General features: G+C 36.3%; 2 protein-coding genes across 2 annotated transcripts; both read left to right on the forward strand.

The window, feature by feature from the left end:
* Window positions 1-4,191: 4,191 nt before the first annotated feature.
* On the forward strand, window positions 4,192-9,176 carry LOC139973104 (uncharacterized). The gene is made up of 2 exons (XM_071979524.1): window positions 4,192-4,330; window positions 5,387-9,176. Exons 1-2 carry the CDS (start codon window positions 4,286-4,288, stop codon window positions 7,862-7,864), a joined length of 2,523 nt encoding a protein of 840 aa, XP_071835625.1. The 5' UTR covers window positions 4,192-4,285; the 3' UTR covers window positions 7,865-9,176.
* A 132-nt stretch (window positions 9,177-9,308) lies between these two features.
* On the forward strand, window positions 9,309-22,085 carry LOC139973105 (uncharacterized). The gene is made up of 6 exons (XM_071979525.1): window positions 9,309-11,551; window positions 12,536-12,805; window positions 14,405-14,698; window positions 15,119-15,172; window positions 15,388-15,481; window positions 16,181-22,085. Exons 1-6 carry the CDS (start codon window positions 11,491-11,493, stop codon window positions 17,154-17,156), a joined length of 1,749 nt encoding a protein of 582 aa, XP_071835626.1. The 5' UTR covers window positions 9,309-11,490; the 3' UTR covers window positions 17,157-22,085.
* Window positions 22,086-23,191: the final 1,106 nt, after the last annotated feature.

The following is a 23,191-nucleotide window of genomic DNA, read 5'->3' on the forward strand; positions in this document are numbered from 1 at the left end:
GTGTTGTTGAACTCTTTTTTATTCTTTGAGCGGAATAAGCATCTATTTATGCCAAGTTATTTTGTAATGTGCCCCAACAGTATTTCTACAATATATTTCTATAACAGTATTTCTATAATATCTGTAATATAGTAAAGCTCGTTCACTTATGTCATATGTTAAATAGCTCGATTTTGCTAGTTATGACAACTAATACAATAGTCAATCATTAGCTCGAGTACGAGCTATTGGCAGTTCATACAGTAATTATCAATTCCCTGGATTATGTGATATTGAAAGTAAAATTTCTGATTTTCGTTTTGCATGAATGTAATATGTCACCAAAACAGAATTAGCATTGTTCGATATATATTTTCGAATTATTTTCGTAATTATATCATCTTTACTCATGCGCTCAGACACTACCAATTCCTTCCCGTCGAACTGGGCCAACATGAATGAAGGCGACAGCCTGAATGGATCATCGCTCTGATGAAACTTTCTCCGATAACTACTCTCCTGAAAAGTTTTCCTTGTTGTGACAAAGCGCACTTGCCCGACGGAAATCAACTGTTTTGGACTACTGATGTTCCAACTATTAAAGTTCAAGCCATTTATGGGGGGGGGGGGTGCGGAAGACACCAATCACCCCGGTAGCTACGTCCCTACAGGTAATGAGAAAGACTCATTATGTGGTTTTCTCTTCATGTACTTTGCTTTAATTCAATTTTTGCAGATAAAGACGAACAGCGGCAAAAGGAAGAACGGGAAAAACTTATTTTCAATCATCGAAAGAGCTTATCACAATTGTAGAATTTGGTCCATGACGTACGACTGCGATGGCAAACGTGCTTTACTGCTAAATATGTATATATATATATATATATATATATATATATATATATATATATATATATATATATATATATATATACCTTTCTTGCAGAGATGGATATCAGTATGACACATCCATTGTAAATCGATAATGTAAACTAAACACTAGCAGTCACAGCTTTGGTCTGTTGAAGAACTCGGTACCCAGTAAAAACATCGCAACAAATTAAGTGTATTCGAAACCCGAACTGCAAATTATTCAAGACGTTTCGTGAAATCAATCTTTCTCTCTTTTGTCATATTTTCCTATTCTCCCATTTTATAAGTACTTCAATCGGACATAAATGGGCTAAGTTGATGATAAAATTATCATCCAGGGCCGTAGCTTTATAAAATACCTAGAAATTGACACTCCTCCCGCAATCCCCACAAAAAGTAAGGTAAATTAGAAAAGATTTATTTAGTAGAATCTCTTTGTAGGGGATATATAGGACTTTACAATACTTTATAACCGTTGCTTCATTGTATTTGTATTTATTGTTTCGCACATGCTATTCCATCTCTCTCCACCTCTCTCCACCTCTCTCTCCACCTCCACCTCTCTCTCTCTCTCTCTCTCTCTCTCTCTCTCTATATATATATATATATATAAATACTAAAGTACGCTAGGCATTCTGATTGTAGCCTTAGCTATATATGCTGAGGGGAAGCAATATTGGGATTTTAGGTGTGAATTAATTGTTATGGTTGTGTAATCATTGTTTATTTTATAAGTGCGAAAAAGGTACCTACTGGTAGTGGTGAGGGGGAAGGGAATGAGCTGAGTGGTTGGGCCGTGTAAGGAACCTGTGACCGCGGCCCATGGGTGGACTGGGTCTTATACTGGCCTGGGCGTTTTTCACATAGACCGGCTAGTTGTTCATTGATATGTTACTTACCAGTGATTGCTGTCCCGGGGGAGGGGTTTAAGAGGAGGGGGTGGACCCTCCCCATTGATATTTTTTATAAGTTAAGGAATGCCTAGATGCAAAATGGTGCTATATTTCTCAATTTCGTAGGTTAAATCCTTACAAAAGACCCAAAAATAATTTCCAGAAGCAACATTTGATTAAACTGAAGAAAAGTTAAAAACGTATACAAAAATAGGCAAAATATATGTTTTAGACTGGGTTTTAATTATTTTTTCAAGCATTTTTGACAACATGCTTGACGAAATTAAAAAAAAAAACCTAAACAAAATCCACTAAAATATATATGTTCAATAACACGAGCATATATATGTTCACTGACAGACATGTCATATCTACGAGAGTATAAGCCTACGCAGTTTGCTGCTTCTGGCATCCACACCATCAATGATATTTTTTGTGTGTCAAGTTTGGCCAAGATCCTTTTTTTCCACAGATATCAACATGAACGCCTCAAGATGTTCTTGTGTCATTTTACTTCTTCAAAGGGTTTTTGAGTCTCTTCAAGGCAGAGACAGAACGTTCACGCCACTTGAGACACAGGTAGCGTTACCAGCAGCTTGTAAGCAAGGCCAATGCTCTTGTAAGCATCGGTGAAAAGGTTCAACTTGAGGAGCACCTTGTGCAGGAGAGATCGAGGACAGTCTTTACATGACTGGTTCCCACAATTAAAATATATATTTTTACACAGCTCGTCTGTATTCTATTAAAAACTTTGAAAATGGGCTGTAAATTTTACCAGGCTCCCCAGCCTACCGGCCCACCGGCATTGCCCAAAGGAACGTGTGGCCAGTCAGTCACTGCCGCGGCCCCTAGTGAGTATGCTAAAAAATGCTCTGGTATATACGTATTCTTAGTCGAAACTCTGGGGCAATGATATAGTGGGTACCAATAATACTGATAGGCCAATATAAAACATAAAAAACGTAATAAATCTCCCTTCGAACCGTGCTTCCACATTAGACTGCCATACTGTTCATGCAAATTCAATCTTGGGAGCTCTCTACGTTTATTGTTATTCCAACAAAACTCGTTAAAACCAAAAACAAACGAACGGTTATCGCATCCGCGATCGTGCATAGTGATTAACTACCACCCAATATATATGTATGGCTTGGTCAGTTTGTACTGTGAATAAGAGACAACCGTTAATCAATATAAACTGAAGTGTGTTATAACACCGTAACACATGTTAGACCTCTCAGCAGATGCCACTATGTATATTATTACTAACAGGCGAATTGATTACTCAAAGTCTGTTTCAACTAATGACTGGTTACAAACAACAGACTGTCCCTATGTTTGACTAGTATATATACATTGTAAAGATGGTTCAAATCGCAGGTTTTAAGCGTTTTGCGGTTAACTGTCATCCACTTTCTGTTAAACTGTGGACGAAGTATTGACGAAACCTTTAGAGTAGTCCGGTTAGTCCAGTCAATCAGTAGGGCAAATTATTGTTTTTCATTTTATTTTCCCCACATGTTAGTTAGTCCTCCTCAGTAGCCACTGGTCATAAATGTTACACATGTTAAGAGATTATAACACATCAGTTTTAACTGATAAACGGGTAATCACCATTACCAGTTTACCTGATTAACGGTGACTCACCTTAACCAGTTTAACTAATAAATCCATGAGAAGTAGCTGAATGAACGGTAAAGGTATACCGTGTGTCTTTTATGTACGTCATTCATACAATGCGTACCTAGAATTTTAAGGTTGTACACTACTGACTCATGAAATCAGAAGAAATGATGACATTTCAGTAAAACTCACTGACATACCGCATACTGTCCAGGAGTCTGTGTTTTATAAATGATGTACAAGAAACAAGAAATGAAAATTGAATAAGTGACTGAATAAAAACAAACAAAAATAGAAAATGAAATTCATGACGAAATAAAAAATAAAACCACAGATATCAACTCATGGCAGCGTTCCTGATCAGTAATCATGGGTTAAAACTAATTCAACACTGTTAAAACTTTAAACTCACTTAAATAGTCAATTTTTATATAGTTGATGTTCTGCAGAAAGCATAATAAAGTAACTAAAGGTTAATGGAATGCTCGGTGCGGTAAACACATCCACATAGAAATGAATGAGATCTCAAATAATTGTTATGCTAATTGAATGTTTATTCGGCATTCGGTCGTTCAGTTTACGATAATGTTTATTCAACACAGTAACTTTTTTGAAAACTTTTTGGTATCTTTTGGAAGACTAAAAATTGATTACATTTTAGTGTAAAGTATATTTCATGATGCCAACTTTTCTCGGTTCTACTCGCATATATAAGTTCGACCGAAATTTACTTTCGAAAATAATGTATTTCAATATATTTATGTGAATTGGTATAACAAATATGAATTTAGCCGGATATTTTCGCATTTCATAGGACTTTAAAATTATACCCGTTTTGAAGATTTTCTTCTTCAGAGAGTGACACAAATACAATTTATTTTTGGTTATCCCTGTAGGTGAAAAATAAAAAGCTACGGATGTTGCACTCAACCTTAACCAGCCAAAACCTCCCCGGACTTAAGGCGAGTATTGCCTACTTACTTCTTTGTTTGCAGTAAGGAGACATGTAAATATGACGTCAGAGTAGTATAAATTCAAATAGAGAATGGTGATATGTCATTGTACATTATTTAACTATTTAAAATCTTTTGATCACTTTGATAATGCACTACAGTTAGTTGATGACCATAATTCATCAAAGATTGCTTGCCCATGAAACCCCCCTATTCCATGTAACTTGGAAATAATCATATTCATCAGTTCTGCAAAAAATAGGTAGAGTCAAACAATCTCATGCCAGAATGATTTTCGACTAGTAAAGGAGAAACAGGTCCTAGCCGTTATTTCTACGCTAACGATAGAGATAATAATGTTAAAACCACTCCGGAACATCTATAAATAATTGCTGAGTGGGAGATAGCATTTTATGTCTTCCTTCATGTACAAGGTGGAGTACTTGATCAAGTCTAATACTGACATTGTTTCGTTTTCCGTTCTCATAAACCCATTGTGCTACAAGATTAATGGTTTACTTTATTATGATTTTATTGTTAGTTATTTTCGGTGGAGTTAGTATGTTCAAATGTTGCTGTTACAATGATGACGTATCTAACGTTGTCATGAAGCAGTGACATTAAAATGTTACTCGTTTTCACTATAACGACGTTAAAAGAAAAACAAAGGGAAACTATGAAATGTCACCCCGCTAATGACTAATGACACCCACATTGGTTCACATTTCAACGGCTTATTAAGTACCGCACGAGTTTACTTTATATTGAGTGAAAAGCTATTGAATAAATATTCCGCTAATAATTGTAATATGTTCTTTAGATGTCTTCTGCTATAACATGAATGCTTATTTGCTTATTTATACCAGTACATGCCTATATTACATGAGTGGCGAGTCAATGGTTGACGTAAAAAGATCTGTGTCATAGCCGACTATATTTATCTTTGAAGGACAGACATCTTCTGCATAAACATAAACAATATTGTACATTTTAATTGTTAAATGTATTTATTTAGTTCACTACGCTTCTTTTAGAAAATATGCACATAATCTTCATCTCTTACAGATTTGTCCACTGTTTGCCCCAAGCTGGCATCCTACTGAATTTTACAAAACATTTCTTGATTTTAAGTCGTTGACATTGAAGGTTATCCTCAATCCGGGTAGTATAGAAAAACCAAAAACATTCGAAGAAGGAGCATTAATGTACTACGATACATACTTCGCACAACTTACAACATTCACTATTCCCACTGTCGACTCCTTCAAAGTTACTGGACAAGCGGCAAACAAAAGCTGCAACGAAACGAAACCACAAAAGAAACGTGGTAGAAAAAAGAAAGGACGTGAATCCACCACAGACCAAGCACCCAGCGAAAGTAATTTAGTGACACATCTCAAAGTTATGACCGTGGAGGAGGCGGTAAAAAAGCAAGAGCTCCACCACATACCCGATGATGAACTCGGCGAAAAGGTTCGGGAAGTTGTTATAGCAGATCGCAAAGGTAAACGAGCCAATGCGTACGTCACGTCCATTATAGAAAAGTGGGGCGTCGAGCAAGGTGAAAAAATGATGATCATGTCGGAGCTAAAGTTTCATGATAATTCCAAAGGTAAATTAACAAACTACAATGGTGACTTCGACGTATTTATAATAAACCAGCGATACGGCATACTCTTTTTCCAAGTTAAGGGCGTAGAGGCAAGAGACAATAGCAACACTCAAAATGTAATCGACAAAGTACAAGATGCTTGGAAACAAGTCCTAAAGGATGTTGCATTTCTACGAGAATCCAATCGGGATCTTCCTTTTATGTTAGATGTTTCCGTACACACCTATGTTGCTGTGCCAAACGTAACGAAGGATGATCTCGATACCATTGGTATATGTCCCTATCATAGACGCAACATACTATGCGGTAGTGATATGAAGGACATTTCGACCTTTGATTCTTGGATGAAGGGTAGGCTATCAAATCATGACGACCGACAAAATTCCTTCTCAAACGAAGATTACAGACTTATTTGCTCTCGATACTTAGCCCTAGTCGCTAAAGTAAATTTCCCAAGTCGGGCGACCGTTATCAAGAAAACCCAAGGTTTCGTTAGTGCAACTAATTATGGTAACAAAGACAACTTGTGGGCAATCCTTACACCGGAACAACTTAAGGCAATTTACGATCAGGAATCACTCAAATTAATTACGGGAGAGTTCGGAACTGGTAAAAGTTTAATATTAGTCACGAAAGCAAAGCAACTGGCTGTGGGTGACTGCTTCGTATACCTGATAACATTCGCCGGTGTAGGAACCGATGTCAACTGCTACCATCAAACAAATTGCTTTTCAGTCCAGCAATTGCGAATGATGATGGGTCAAATTCCAACAAATATAAGGTTATGTGAAATCTCCGAAATAATCACGGAATATCTGAGGACCAATACTGAACCTTGGACTGCCATTACAGGGGGGTTGTTGGAAGAACTATTCCAGTTTATGTCCAAAAAACATTCGGAAAATTCCGTCCATTTCCTGTTTGATGAAGTGCCTTGCTATATGTTCCAAAGTTGTCATCAGACACTGATAGATCTCGCACGGAAATACAAAGATAGCTGTTTGTGGTTTGTGCTTGCGACTCATTCACACAAGGCAACGCAATTCCAATTGTCGGATAGTCAGTGGTTTAAAACCATGATGTCAGAAGGATACAGTTATACGCCCTTGACATCAAGTATGCGTGTACCTGCAAATGTGTACCAGATGGTCCAAATTATCAGAGGGAACGAGGATCCGACCTCTGCCAAAAAGCAACGATGCGGTCATGTTGTCGATGGACCAAAGCCTTTGGTATTTATTATGCCAGAATGTATTTGTCCCGATGAGATCAAATGTGAATCAATTTTTGCTTGCAACTGCTTAGTTGATAGAATGAAGGAGACGGTCAAGAAGATTTTCCAAATCCTCGACCCAACGGGAGCAGCAATCGAAAGTAGCGAGTACTCAATCCTTGTGGGTTGTTTTGTAGGGACAAGTTTCCAACATGATCTCTGCACGAATCTAAGAGAGGCATTTCGATTAAATAAGAAAGAACTTATGTTTAACTTGACCTCAGCAGCAAATGCGAAGTTGCCACCCCCAAATGCCGCTTATGAAAATGTTAAGGCAATATTTAATGTGTATGACAGGTATACTTACATAGGATGTGAAAACAGCGTGATAATTGATATTGATCCATACTCCCTGCATCAGTGTGGATTCGGTAACCAGTGGACCTATGCCACAATGCCCTTCACCAGGACCGTCTCACAATACGTACTATTCACATGGCCTAAAGATGAAGCTTCTATGTTGTGGCATAGTGACTTGAGAGGTCACGATGACCTCACAGTCAAAAGGGTGAAATCAGGACAAATAACTGAAGAGATGCGCGACATTCGATACAAAATGACAGCTAGCGCTCGGCAAAGTCGGGGAGAATGTCTTGACAAACTTATTTCTTCTAATGCCGTTATCGTTCACCCGGTTAGCCTCCCGAAAGTAGTGTAAATAGCAATGGATATGGACAGAAAGAAGGATCACATACCATAAACAGCAATTACAACTATGCGTCTGGCTGAAAGAGCAGCCAATTAGATCATGAATTCAATGATTTTAGCTGTCGGTCTTGGCTCAATAAAAACGCAGCAAACGAATAAATATTAAATTTATTTGTGTAAGCCAAACTTGTTTCGCAAATGTTTTGTAATATCTTGCCAGGGTTATGTTATTTGATGAGACAAACGTGGCGTTCCGTAATATCATATGATTTTTCCTGAGATGGAAAGCTAACCGACAAATTGGTCTCCATGCTGTCATGTTCGTAAATAATTGTAGCTTCAATTAATAGGACATAAAGACTTCTAAATACATATTTCGGCTCAAATCTTTCGTTGCTTCGAGTTAATCAATGTGGTCGGTATTATAATGTATCGTAAACTCATACAAGGCATGAATAGTGAACACTTTAATTCTATAACGAGAACTAAGCTATATTTATTGTTGCCATTAGCCGACTGAATTATATTGTAAGGGGAGGGGGTGAGTAAGTGGCTTCGATATACCAAAGAAAACAGATATAGGCTACAATAGTACATTGGAATGTTAAAGTGTATTACTGTGTTATCTTTATCATGATATGCATATATCCACCAGGAGTATGGTATTTTTTTGTATTTTGTTACTTGAAATCTGTCTGAAGACTCATTTGAGTTAATAACTCTGGGATAAGTAATTATTGTAAATAGTGAAAACTTCGACAGTTAATTATCTTCTAGTAATATCTCGTTATTTACCATGTTATATGAGGGAACCATTAATTTGATTTACATCACTGTAACCGTCTCGACTATATGACACATGATAAGCATCATTTATGCGCAAATACTCATTTCAAAAGTTTACTGAAGAATATGATGATATTAATTTGATTCAAACGTCTTTACAATGCCCAAACTTAACTCATAGCAATAACCGTCAAGTTTCTTATATTTAGGCCTAAGATGTCATACTGTTTTTTTTCTTTCTTATTTGACATTGTGGAATTTCACGGTATTGTATTCTCACGAGATTACTCACCTGTCCGTTATATGTTAAATGAAACAGTTATATGAGTTTGCTAACGTTGAAATAAAAACGTTAACACATTTCCACGCATCACGTATTGCAAAAACATTGTTATAATTCAATCGACGCTATAATGATATGTTAAGGTGTAATAACCGTCTTGTATATTGTAACATGGGTTATGTTTGTAACAAAATGTTATTAGCTTATTTTATAGTCTTTTTGAGAATTTAGAGAAAATAAAAGAATTCGGTCAGTTTAATTCGTCATTAACAATGTTTATGCGTAATGCCCAAAGCAACTGTGAGCAAGAGAATGCTGCCAATTGAATCAAGTACTGCTCAAAACTATAAGATGGCAATTTCCACACCTATACAAAGTTTACCGGATTTAGATCATTCCAAAGGAATTAATTTGAGAGGATACAAGACACGGATACTAGTACGTAGCACTGTTCGCTAAGTTTGTCTTACGTGTAGCCTATATTTAACCATCCTGTTATGTTATTATCTGTGTTCAAGTTTATGTTACTTTACCGTGTGTAAAGCTACAGGTCAGAACCCATGACCGACTGCGACTTATTTGTGTTAGATATATTTCATATTATGCATCTTATATGTAACAATAACTTTTAATTATTAAAAGTCCTAAACTGATACAAATTAGCCACACACATCTTTAAGCATGACTTTAGGCAACAAATTCATTCGCGTTGTTGTAGACCATTAACAAATACTGGTATCAATCCAGGTTAAACTTCGTTTAACTTCACTTAATGAACTAAAGTGACTGGACTTTATAGCCTAATTCACAGACCGTTAGGTTAGTTCCTCAGATGCAACACAAAATTCAATGAGAAAGCATAAGACAACTTATCTGAAATAATTACAATCTATTACAATTTTTTCAAAACAAAATAGTGATGAACGTTATATTAGTGTGCTCTGGTGTTTATATGGAGTTAAAAGAAAATGTTTTGGTTGAGGTATTAGAATTTAAACAAAAGAAAAATAACTGACTAATATTCATTTTAGGCCTACACTGAGGAACCAATGTCATCATCAAATTAAACTTCAAGGAGCATTCAAAAGATGAAGCTCATCCTAACGAAAAATATCTCGAAAACGTAATAGCTATAGAAACATTACTGGCACTCAACTCTATCTGTGTTTTTTGGACTACAACATATCAAGATTTAAATTTTGCCTGAAGTCTGCCTTTAAATCTATTTGATTACATTCGCACGATTCATTATTGTTTGGAAGATGCAGAGCAGGCGTTGTAGATGTGTACATATATATTGGCGCTCTCCAAGAACATATAAAAACAACTTCAATTTATTAGCTAGAGTACTGACTTTTAGGTAAGTTTTCAAAGTTTTAATCCAAGTACCATTGTTATGGTACTGTTGAGCCATTTTCGTGAAATTAAACATAACATATTACATCAAAGACTTTGATTTTGCTAAAGATATCCATTTTGGGAAAACATTACTAGCAAAATTTCACGTTTTAATGCGGACCTACATCCTTATTTATCTTGTACATAAAGGCATATAATAGTTGTTGGTTTTATTTTGTTATTCAACTTGAGCGGTTAAGAAAATGCTCAAACTTGTTTCTTTTGGCACATTCTGTTATGTGTTGCATTGAACAAATAAGACGATATGAGTTTGATGTTATGGAAATCAACTGATATATGGTGGATCAACTGTAACGGTTAAAACAATGTCAAAACTCCAACCTGAGCGTGTTATCCCTCCTTCAGGCTCTTCCAAACATGTAATAATAATAACATCAGGATCGTACGTAAACACTAACATAACACATCCGCCAGTGACTTTTGAGATGTTGTATTCGCTTAAAGTGCTCTGATAAAGATAAGGAAACTACGTAGAGAAGGATAAAACAGAATTGATCAAGGAAGGTGTTATGTTTTATAAGTATGTATTCTGGTTTGATTTTCATTCTCTACAATTGTACATATTCCTGTACATAATTCCACTAAGGATCAAGTAAAACTGTTTTCGCCCGCTGGTTCACATATAGGGGGCTGCCAGTGCTGGATATCGGGCGGTGTCAACAGACCGTGACCCCCTCCCCTCCTTCCCGCTCCCTCCCCGCGGAACCCAAACCCCAATTAACATTACAACCATGTTAATACTGTAGCTATGTCTATCAGATTACATTACAGCGCTGCTGTTATGATTGGCCTATCATTAGCTAACTAACTATTAATCTCATTTACGAAATCTGCTGTCTGTTATTGAGAGATGTTTCGGCTGTAACTATTAACCTTAGAATATGACAGTCGATAAATTAACTTTTCTATCAGTATATTCACTTTCGGTAACAGAGACAAACAAGTCATAATAGTGGTTATCTTGAGATAACAATCGTTGCCATAGCGACATGTCATTACTAGAATGTTAATCATTATATTCATTCGCACCTCAAGTGCATTGGACGCCCATCGAAAGTTCAATTGCCACTGTTTGAAATTTGGAAGCTACAGGAAATGTACTCGCATGAGAGGACATAACAGCAAGTTTAAATCTTGGATAATAAAGAATGGCGTTGTCAAGTATTGGCATGTTTATGCTGATGTCTTGTTATTGCTACCATCGTGCAGGTTAGTGGTTTAAAAATAAAGTAGGATTTTGAAATAAGCTTTAGGTGTGCATGGAATTTGTGTTGTTTTCTTTAGCTCTCAACGGTGAACTATCTCGTTTGTATGTCTGTTTTGTTTGTGTGTTTTGATTTTATACAGTATGTATTAAATGTTTTAAGTTAATCTATAGGGGGGCTTTTTACAATAATTACGACGGCATTTTGCAATCGAAACAATTTATCCTGCAAAAGGTTTGCAATGATATAGGTGTGATAGAAATATATGCAGTTAAATCGATTAAAAGTTTATTAGGTTACACGAGCTTTTGTACATTTTATTCTCTTTAAAAACATCAATTCTATGAAATATTATAATGGTTCGAATTTGCCATCAAGCTCGCTTGATTGACACATACTTGCGATACGCTATGCTTAGAGAAAAACAGAAGGAAAACAGAGAGTAATGGCAGGCCAACATGGACAACCTGTTATATTAGTTTATTACTGTATATTTTCATCACATTTGCCCGATATTTACATTGTCAAGACAAAATATTTACTACTTGATGTAAAAATCAACTGATTAGCTTTAACAAAGAGGTAGCAGCTGAGCAGTAAACACCAGTTTCTTAATCTAAATGGACATATGTATTCACTATAATAAAGATGGATATGTTGCAAGTCTTCAGGACAATTCATGCACTCAATCATGTTAGTTCTAGTTGAAAAAACGAGAGAACGCGTCACATATTATACCCACTGCTATATTGTCTCACGGTATGCTCTAAGAGGGTACAAGACTAGGAAACCAATTAGACTTACATGAGAAATTACGATGTATTGTAAAATTCAACCTGTGACAATCGTCAATATTTATATATTCATAAAAAAAAACAAGAGGAAATAAGAACACAAGAAGGGATGTGAAAACTATCTAATAAATTTCCTAGTTGTTAGGGAACTGGGTGATTTTCTTTACTGTAAATAATTTTCTTCTTTTCAACAGATTCCAAATACCTTGGTTGTTATTCAAGTAATCATTCCAATGTGTTTGATAAAAGACATGTCCGAATTGATTTAACAATCTCTCTCTGTGTGGATCTCTGTAGTAAAGAGAATTTTACACTGATTGGCCTGCAATATGGAACATATTGCCACTGTGGCAGAGAAGGGCTTCAATACAAGCAGGATGGACGGGTTACGGACTCACAGTGTAATATCACATGCCACGGAGGTCCTAAGTGTGGTGGCAATGACGTCATTGCCATCTATGAAAGTGAGTACGGCAACAAGCATTCGTCATGTGACAATTGAAACAGTTACGCATGTTATACTATTTCTTAAAAATAACTTCAATGTGATGTATTGCGTCAACGGGCAAGAGTGTATTGGCCGAATACGATTCTCACAACGCTATATGAGTACTGTCAGACGTTGTGTTACTAGTTCAGCTTATGCAATGTATTTACAGTGGTATCATGAACGTGCTGACAACTCTGAATATATATAATCTATATACATTTGTGCATGCAGATCAGTGCTATTTAACTTTCTCCTCTATTTCCACCCTTTAGCAGTTAAAACCCCCCTGCATCCCCTATACTAACTATTGATAAAACAAAACCTTGAATCAATGTGTTGCTTATGCCTATTGCTTCGCACCCCCTGGAGTGCTGCCTCGCATGGGGTTCGTGCACCACAATGTTCATACCAAACGTGAATTTTTTTCTATGTAATAAATGGTCGTTTAGAAGGAAATTCATTGCTTGCGACTAAATATTGTTGAAACTGAAAGCCACATCTACTGATATCAATATTTGTAATATTAAGATTGGTAAATAATTACATTTATTAAACGTGTTTCCTTTTAAATGATCATCATCGTCACATTACACTATTCCATGTTGATATGATGCTGCGTAAAGGGCTGTATAACATATCCATAAATACATAACACTCTCCCATGTACTGAGAAGAACGGTTTGAGCGATTTGACTGCTCTTTATATGAATTGACAACACATTTTATGTAATGTTTCACTTTACCATTCACAAACCTGGCGTTGTTGAAGCATTTGGTTAAAACCGTATAATCACAGTATGATCATATTTACACAGTAAGATTCTGTGCCACAGTGAGATTCTGTTATCGCAGTAAGATCACGTTATCACAATAAGATTCTGCTATCACAATAAGATCACGTTATCACAGTAAGATTCTGTTATCGCAGGAAGTTCACTTTATCACAGTAAATTCACGTAAGCACAGTAAGATTCTGATATCACATTAAGATATGTCATCAAAGTAAGATTTTGTTATCACAGTGATATCACGTTATCACAGTAAGTTCACGTTATCACAGTAAGATTCTGATATCACATTAAGGTTCTTTCATCAAAGTAAGATTCTGTAATCACAGTAAGATTCTACATCACAGTGAGATCACGTTATCACAGTAAGTTTACGTTACTTTATTAAGATTCTGATTTCTGATATACATTAAGATTCTGTCATCAAAGTAAGATTATGTTATCACAGTAAGATTCTGTTATCACAGTAAGATTCCGTTATCACAGTAGGATCATATTTACACAGTTAGATTCTGTATCACAGTAAGATCACGTTATCACAATAAGTTTACGTTATCACAGTAAGATTCTTTTATCATAGTGACATCATGTTATCACTGTAATATCATATTATCTTAGTAGGATAATGTGCGATCGATCTATTATAACAGTTTGATAATATTGTGGCAGTAAGATCATGTAAGATCACGCTATCATAGTACGATCATGGAAGACATATCATTGTTACCGTTCATTCTTCATAACCTGTATTCCTCCATTGACTCAAACGTTCTATGTTTCACCAGACTTCACGTACCGAGGGTGTTATTCGTACCCTGAAGGTAATGCATTTTCTTTTGGTGGTGCCTTTGCAAACATGACTCTCAGCTTATGCTTGGATTTGTGTCAATATTTCCCACTCGCTGGCCTTACACGAGGAGACCAATGCTTCTGTGACCATTCTTACCAACAAAAAGTCTTGAGGGCTCGTGAAAACAGTCTATGTTTAGAACATGGAGAAGTTTGCTCAGGAGGGGAAAAATGTGGCGGATACGGATTTGTGGCCGTTTGGAACAATATAGAGGCTATAGAAACCATCGGTAAGCTACATATTGCCAACGAATAAGGAAGAACGAGGTAGCCCGATACAATGGAAACAACATAGTTGCATTTTCGAATGGTATACTAGATTTCGTAAAAGTATCTGGAAGTCTAAATATTTCTTTTTCAGAGAATGTGTCAAAGTTCTCGAATATTTCAAGTTCTTATTGATATAGAAAGAGATCTAGAATTGTAATGCTTTTGGTTAGTATTTGTAATATCACTTAAAAAAAATTATAAATTGAAGTCGTTTTAAGCGATATGTTACTGCTTTTTCGGCAGAACAGTGGGGATAAGTTGTCGAAATTTTACTTAAGTGCAAACGCGTATTAACTATATACATGGTACTCGTACAAAATTTGACGCTACAAGCTGCATATGTTTGGTTTATTTGGTTTATTATGTCATTAATTTTACAGACGAACTACCGATACCACACGAAGTGTTACCGGATGACCCCAACCAATGTAAAGGTGAGCTATTTCTCTTTAAAAATACGTTTTTTTTCAGCCGAAAACCAAACATTGCCGTCGCTTTACAAATCCATTCATTAATCCGTGATATCATTTTGAGACTTCCTTCTGTGCGTGTTCCTGCTCTTTGTACCCGTTATCAAATTCGTTTCACGAGAAAGCAAAGACATGTGTTTCGCAAAATACCAACAGCATTTAACACCTTTTATTTGCAGAAACTAACAAGGCCGGGAGAAATTTCCTTTCCGTGTTTATTGCATTCATCTCTGGAATTATTTCAGCCTGTGTCTCAATCTATCTAACTCATAGGTATGTACATTTCTGTTGTAGAGCTCAGACACTGTGTTTAAGGCATCATATTAAATCAAAGAGTTATGTTTAGTATGTTTATACGTATAGTGTCCTAAACGTCATATAGTATAATCCAAAATGGATTCACAGAGTTCACCCGAAGGTCAATTGGACTACCTATATGTTTTGAATGAACAGGACGCACCCCTTGAATCTGACAATATTCACGAAATTACCGCATTTGATTCCAGTCAAGCCGATTTTAAGCAATGTAATGACATATGTGTTATAGCAAATAGATGAATTATTAAATATCAACACACTAGAATATTACGTCTCACGACCAGCCGCGTCACATACGGCGAAGGTGGGTACCGAACCCCTATCATATCATGTGGTGGTAGTGGTGTATTTAAATTTAATAATTTATATGATGATGAGTGTTTCATGTCTGAAAATTGCACTAATTTGTCACATTTATTGGTCAGTCAAGTCTTCTAATGAAATATGTGTCCTCTATGGGATATAGCAAATTGAATGCCTAGACTAGATATCATATAATATCCAATTCACGACCGATTTCTTCTGTTTTTGCGAAGGTTGTAATTTAATCTTAGACCATAGGTCACAGAGTCAATTGCAGTTCTTCTTTTGTGGTCGAATGACATTTCACAGTTCGTTTATTTGTAAAATTGTCAAATTTTCAAATATCCACAGATACCAACCGCAAGTACTAAAACATATTATGGACTACCGACCAAAAGGCCACTTCAAAGTGGAGGACAGATATGAGCATACTACGAACAGTTTAAATGACAGACCAACTAGGAGAATGACCGACACGAGTCCTAGTACTATCCAAAGAAAATATTTGACTAATCGAAAACCCGAAATTAGACATTCTTATTTCGCCGGGTCATGTACAGTTAGTGCTGTAAACACTAACGATGTGGAACAGGAGTACTTCCCAATCCAAGATGACAGATCATCGAAGGATGCATTCGTATCTGATGAGGATATTTACTCCAGTTGCGAAGAACATACCAATAAAGCAACCAATGCCAGAATTAAGAAGGCTCGGAGCTGGAAAACAGAATTAGCCTACGCAGTATCTGAAGTAACTTTATCAGATAATCAAAAAGGGAAAAATCCACCAACAGGTAATTGTTCATCGCAAGACGATAACTTTACAACAGATGTAGTTGAATATGTAGATCCCGATGAATACGATTGCAAGACTGGGAAGAATATGATCACAAGTCCCGAAACAGTCTTGTCTTCAACATACGAAGCGGATTTGTCTGGTACAGTCAAGTACTCTACGTTAGAAAAAGACACGGAAATGGACTTAGAATATGCCGTATCACATGTACAGATGTCAGCATCTCCTACAAGTACCAAAGAAAATGCTAAAACGTTACTGGGTAACGCTCCCACTGGTAATTTTGACTATGTAGATTCCGATGAGTTTCAATACAAACTTGAGAAGAATCTCAGCGAAAGTCGTGAATCTGTCACACCAGAAGAAGTCCAGAGTATAAAAGGAAATACCATGGAATACACTGAAATCAATCGGAAACTTCCACCTGTAAAAGAAAAACCTAGATCAGTGTTGGTAAGGAAGTTTAGTACTGAGGATGTTGTAGACACGACATCAGAATACAAAGCATCTCTGTCTAGTTCCGTCAAGTAGTCAAAGTTGAAAAAAGACAAGTGTTGTTGAACTCTAACTGTTCTGATTACAGCAGATAGATGTCTCGTGGATCTCATCTTTTGTCTCTATGGTGGAATAGGCAGCTAATTATGCCAAGATAATTTGTAATGTGCCGTAAAGTGTATTTCTTTGGCCTGGGTATGTAATATTAAATGCTCATACCAATGTAGGTTACTATCTTTAGTATGTTATAAAGTAAAGCGCGTACATTTATGTCATATGTTAAATAGCTCGACTGTGTGCTAGTGATGACAACTCACACTATAGTAAATCATTACTTCGAGTAGGAGGAGCTATTGGCAGTTCATACGGTAATTATCAATTTCCCGGAGTATGTGATAATGAAAGTAAAATTTTTGATTTTCGATTTGCATGAATGTCATTAATATATAATATGTCACCAAAACAGAACTATTAATGTTCGATAAAGGTGAAAATGCCCACAGTGGAATAACGACCTCCCTTACCGGTTTCGAACCTCTGGACATACAATCGACGTCCATAGCCGAGTTGGTTAGCATGTCCGCATATCAAGCGGGAGGTCCGGGTTCGAATCCCTGTGGAGGCTGGAAGTTATTCATTTATAAATATATAAATGTAACTGAAATTGTAGTGAGTTGGAAAATCCAGAACAGTGATCAAATTTCCAGCCTCCACCGGGATATATATATATATATATATATATATATATTGCATATTAATTATTTTGTGTATTACTGTTAATGACAACGTATTACACAAGCGCTATGTTTATACAGAGTGCACCCCTGGTGCTTTGAAACTGATAATGTTTACACAGAATTTCCACCTTTTTTATAGTCAATCAACATACAACAGCATTGCAGTAGTAAAATGAAGAAATAACTTTGTAAAATGGTAACAGAAATACAGGAATTGAGGGATTCATTCCTATGAAGTTCTTTGGCAATATTCTTTCAAAAAATCAAATGATGGGTTCTTTATGATCATTGTAATATAATCTCTGGTTCAAGTGTTGTCGGTAGACTTAACACATTGTAAACAATCCGTAATAAAACTGTTAAACTGAAACATAACGTTACAAACGGAAAACAGGCGCAAAAATAAATTGACTGTTGATAGATATAGAATAAGTAAGAATTTTGTACTGCAGCAAACAAACAATAGCAAAATGGTTGAATTTAATGAGATCTCAATTGTAAATATAAGCCTCCTCAAAGGAAATATTAATTTTCTAGTTCATTCAATTTAGTTTAAATAGGCAAGCAGAAGCAAAAGAAGGCGTGGAGTGTTGGTTGGACTGCTCATGGAACAAGAACCCCTTAATATATACTTCTCGCTGTACAATTGTTGATGGTTTTCGTCTACGCTATTTTTATCGCTCTCCGGAGACTTTTACATCTTTTGACGTTTATGCTAATTAAAGTATATGAAGGCTTGTCGTATAAGCCCTTTGTTCCTCAAGTATTTCAGGTATGTTTTAAACGTGTATACTCAACTTTCTACCGCCTTCCTAAAAATTGGCTTGCCTAGATTTCTGAAAGCTCTTTACCTTTTATAGATCTCACCATTTCCTATCTCTGCTTCCTACACGTTTCTGGTTGTGTTTTGAATGTATATTCATTTACAACTTGCCTTAATACTGGCATGCGTAGAAACACAAGCGGCTTCAGGTCAATACAGCTTCATGTTCACGTTATGCGGATATCTTGCGTCTTCGTTTTGTTTTATGAACTATTTCTTTCATACCTTTCACTTTCATTCAGGTCAGTAATGAGCAACAAAGTGAGTTGTTATAGACAATTACAAAATATAACCTAGTTGTTGTTATCAAAGTTTGAATACCATTGTTTTAATCTCAAATATCACGAGGAATTAATTTTTATGTAGAAACGATCGTTAAATGTATTGAGGTTCAACATTTAATGTTACATGTATGTTAGTAATTCCTTGCATAACTCCCTCTCTGTCTGTCTGTGTTTATGTCTGTAAGTCCTTCTCTCTCTCTCTCCACCTCTCTCACTAAGATGTATGCATTGGTGCAAAGTAAACATGGGCAATGTGCATGTGTCAACGTTTTCGATAATTTGTTCATTCTGGTTAATATTGTTAACGACACCGTTGCCGTAACACGTAACGTCATTTCGAATGATACGTACATTGTCTTTTAATAAATATTTGCTTTTATGTAAATTTTCTCTTGTGTCTCGTTGTCAGCCAACCAACATCAACATGAAGCTTGCCTGATCCGAGGGTGTAAATAAAAGATGTGTGTAAATGTTTCTCTCACGTTTAACTGAAGTGGATAACTTAGACCATTAGCTATTTTTTTTTAACTTAATTTTGGTCCACGTTTAATGTTCATGTTGTTTTCACCGTCAAAGCCTCCTTGTACATGCCTGCATTTTAGTAAGACTATGCCTGTGAGTTTCGTACCGTCGACCCGTTAGCCTAAATGTGAGGTGCTTGACGGCGGTTCATACAAATTCAATCACACTAGTGCTATGGTTGATCGGATGAAGGCGGTGCCACTATGAGCAATGCATGTTCAGGTTTTGTTCTTCAATAAGGATGTCGTCAATGCTGATACTTCTCTCCACTGAGTGCTATGTGATTTCTTGAGTTGTAAATCATCTAATGCCTGCCTGTGATACATTTAAGAGATCGTATCGTGTGTTTGACATTTGCCAACCCGGTGTTTGGTGCGGTTCCTTGTATTTCAACTGTCTGTTGTAGCCTTAATAAGGACTTATGCGTGACAAATGGGCATCGCTTTTATTGGGAAAGCGCTAGATGACCGTTGAAATTTGTAATTTCACGGCTCAATGTCATGTCCATCATTTTGCATAATAGGAACCTGGATTACATAGACACATATCAGTTAAAGTATGCATTAAGGAAGTATTGTCTCTGTAGACAATGTTGATCATATATAGCAGCTCCTTGGAAAGAGTTGTTATTTCCAGAGAGCAGTTACAGCTCACTTTCACATCTAATCACCGGCTAAGCACAACCCTTGGAAGCATCGTTAATAAAGCGTCGTGAAATACTTCCTAGATTCGAGAGCATTATCTTCCCTTGGTAAGAGTTACTTTATCTATTGTCAGCAAGCAAGTCCAATGGCTGTCAACAAAAACGGTTCGATTTTGAAAGAATTAGAAGCCGTACTAAGAAGTATTATAGCAATGATTGTATCTGGACTATGCAAGTAATACCCCGAGTGCGCAGAGCACCTCTATGGAGATTTAAATCGGGTCGGCCATTATAAATGCGTGTGACCTCATGCAGTGAAAAGTCAAAGTTAAAATCAAAGGATAATCCACATGTATAACATGATATGAAAAGTGAAAGTGATTGGATTAAATGAGGTTACAGCTTTTCCTAGCACCAGTCAGTCCCCAACGCAGGAGTTAATGAGCTAAGAGAGCAGTTTTCTTGTAGCCCCGCCCACAAAATTTAGCCGGACGTATGAAATTTCGCGAAACTGCTTGAGACCATACCAATCTGGTTTAAGTGTTTGAATAATGAAAAAGAACGCGTCGCTAGCCACCATGACGCGGTAAGTTGAATCTCACAACCTTGAACAATCTATTTAAGTCGTACTTTCTGATAAATCTCCATTGAATCTGGCGCCTTTTTTCATGGCTCCAAAAAGTGCCGTGAAACTTGCCATTAACTTGACCTCGTAACAGGAGAAAAATGCACATTTATGGCAAAAATTGGCTAGATAAGACTATGTTCTTTTCATAGATACCAAATTTGCAATTGGAAATGCCCTAGTCTTGTCAATCTACGTATAAACTTTCGGCAAAACACGGCGTTATGTAATACAGATGTTAGGACTTTGCATTGGCTCTGCGTGTACACGTAATGATGTACATTGCTTTAGTTCTTGACAAACGCCCATGTCAAACTAGAGTGTACACACCTCGTACTTCATAGTCATAATATTTCTATAGCCCTGAAATATAAGAGCAGAAAAAAAATGCTCATCTTCTTTCCACACAGTATGCAAGCTCTGAAGATGAAGTGTAGCCTAGAAAAACAATAACTTTAACCACGGCAAAATTCCACCATTTTTTCATGTTAATTTGTGGTACAATACCAATATTTTGCTAGTATTTTTGTCCTATGGATGCGGTGTACCACAGTTTTACATAATACCATACCACAATTTTACAATGGTTTTTATCACTTTCTATTTCATCTTTACAATTGTTTTATCTCAAATTTACTCTTTGTGGACTATGGCGTTACCATAGTTCTACCCTAATTAACCACAATTTTACCCTAAAGCTGTGCCAATTAGTTTTACCCTAATTGTACCATGGCTTTACTATAAGTGTACCACAGTTTTACCCTCAATTTTCCAGAGTTGTATCCCAATTGAACAACAGTAGTTTTTTCTACTTATCTTAATTTAATCAGTACACCACAAATTACCTTACATTTCACTCATTGGTGGATTGTATCATAATTGGCCTAGTTGAAACATACAACAATACTATATGTCATGATGTCGTATGTATATTGTGGCATACTATTTTACATGCACCATATTTGGATAATATGCTGCAGTCAAACCAAGCATGACAACAATACAAAGGACAAACAGTTTTACAGAATATAGTATGTAGCCTACAGTTTTTGTAGAGTAAAATAATTATGTACCCTAATTTAATTCTATAGGGCTACTGTGGCAATTTACCATGTTTTACCCCAATTTAACCATAGTTTACCGCTGTAAGACTAGGGTACATTTTCTTTGCTGGGAACATATATAAATTGTTTCTTATATCTAAGTTGGACTTGCCGTCATACTGCTTTACCTCTTTTTTCAAGTCTTTTCATAGTGTTTAAAAGCTATGTGTTGTTGTCTTGTTATCATTTTCTTACAGTTTGACGTCTCAAAGTTTTATGTAATATGAACAAGGAATAAAGAGACTAAAAAACAAAAAAAGTGTTGTCATTCTTAAAAAAGAAGTTCTCTGACCAAACGTCCCACAACGCTGACCTCATCGTGGTGTCAGAGTGGCAACCACTGTCTATTCAGTGTTAAACTAGAGCTTTGTGTGGCCATTTTTAAGCCAAAATGCCCTCTCATGTGTCATATTTAGTTGCTTGTTGTATAATCTGCATGTTTTCACAAAACTTGTTATGCTTGAAAATATACCCAGTAAAAAGTCCCCTGTCTTGATACCATCAAGGCTCCATAGGCTGATTACTAGCAACCCCATTTACAATTTCAGGAGGGTGAATTTGAAGGGGCAGTGGCAGGGCTTGTAGTCATAGCAGTGGCAGGGCTTGTACTTGGAAGAACACCTGCATGGGACCATCTTCATGAGAGTCTCTAAATAAGATTATTGCTGTTGATAAATTCAAACCACTGTTGAGTGACTGATTTCAGCGAGTAGTACTTAAAGTAGCGATTGTTACGATATTGCATAGCTTGCATGTATTGTTATGTGTGGATGTACCAAATCGATGTATTGGCAGTGAGTATTTCATGATCTCCAGGCGTTATGCTCCTGTCCACAGAGAAAGGTAATTTCAAATGGAAACTTATTCGTGGTAAAGGAGTTTTTCAGCGAATACACTAGTTTTCAAAATTGGTGATATTTATGCCAAAAAACAATTTTTCTAAACAGTTCGCAAGTGGTTAATTTACGTTCAGAAAATACGGCCGAAATTCTCTTTCCACTCCTTTTTTTTGCCTTCTGTTAATAAAGATGGGATTAAACACCTTTCCTTCATTAAGTTCAGTTAGTACCAGACATATGAATTGGTTAATGACTGAGAAATTAACTTATGAAAGTGATAAGTTTACCTCATTAAATATTAATGAGAAGTGACGTCAAGAAACCTTGTGCATATTCTACAAGAGAAGAAAACACTTTTTGCACGGCTATAGGGACTGACTGACTCCTTTGATCATGCAAGCGCAGCATTGGATCAATCAAATACATGTATAACAATATATGAAAAGTGAAAGCGGTTGACTTATATGAGATTGCAGCTTCACATAGCACCTTTGA

Source organism: Apostichopus japonicus, chromosome 9 (genome assembly GCF_037975245.1).
Source record: "Apostichopus japonicus isolate 1M-3 chromosome 9, ASM3797524v1, whole genome shotgun sequence".
In the NCBI taxonomy this organism is placed as follows: domain Eukaryota; kingdom Metazoa; phylum Echinodermata; class Holothuroidea; order Aspidochirotida; family Stichopodidae; genus Apostichopus; species Apostichopus japonicus.

What these genes read in the sequence shown, in the direction of transcription:
- LOC139973104 (XM_071979524.1), top strand. Translation starts at nt 4,286, where the DNA reads ATGTTGCACTCAACCTTAACCAGCCAAAACCTCCCCGGACTTAAG. An exon ending in AAAACCTCCCCGGACTTAAG is followed by an intron (nt 4,331 to 5,386) that starts GCGAGTATTGCC and finishes CATCTCTTACAG; the next exon opens with ATTTGTCCACTGTTTGCCCC.
- LOC139973105 (XM_071979525.1), top strand. Translation starts at nt 11,491, where the DNA reads ATGGCGTTGTCAAGTATTGGCATGTTTATGCTGATGTCTTGTTATTGC. An exon ending in TGACCCCAACCAATGTAAAG is followed by an intron (nt 15,173 to 15,387) that starts GTGAGCTATTTC and finishes TTTTATTTGCAG; the next exon opens with AAACTAACAAGGCCGGGAGA. An exon ending in TCAATCTATCTAACTCATAG is followed by an intron (nt 15,482 to 16,180) that starts GTATGTACATTT and finishes AAATATCCACAG; the next exon opens with ATACCAACCGCAAGTACTAA.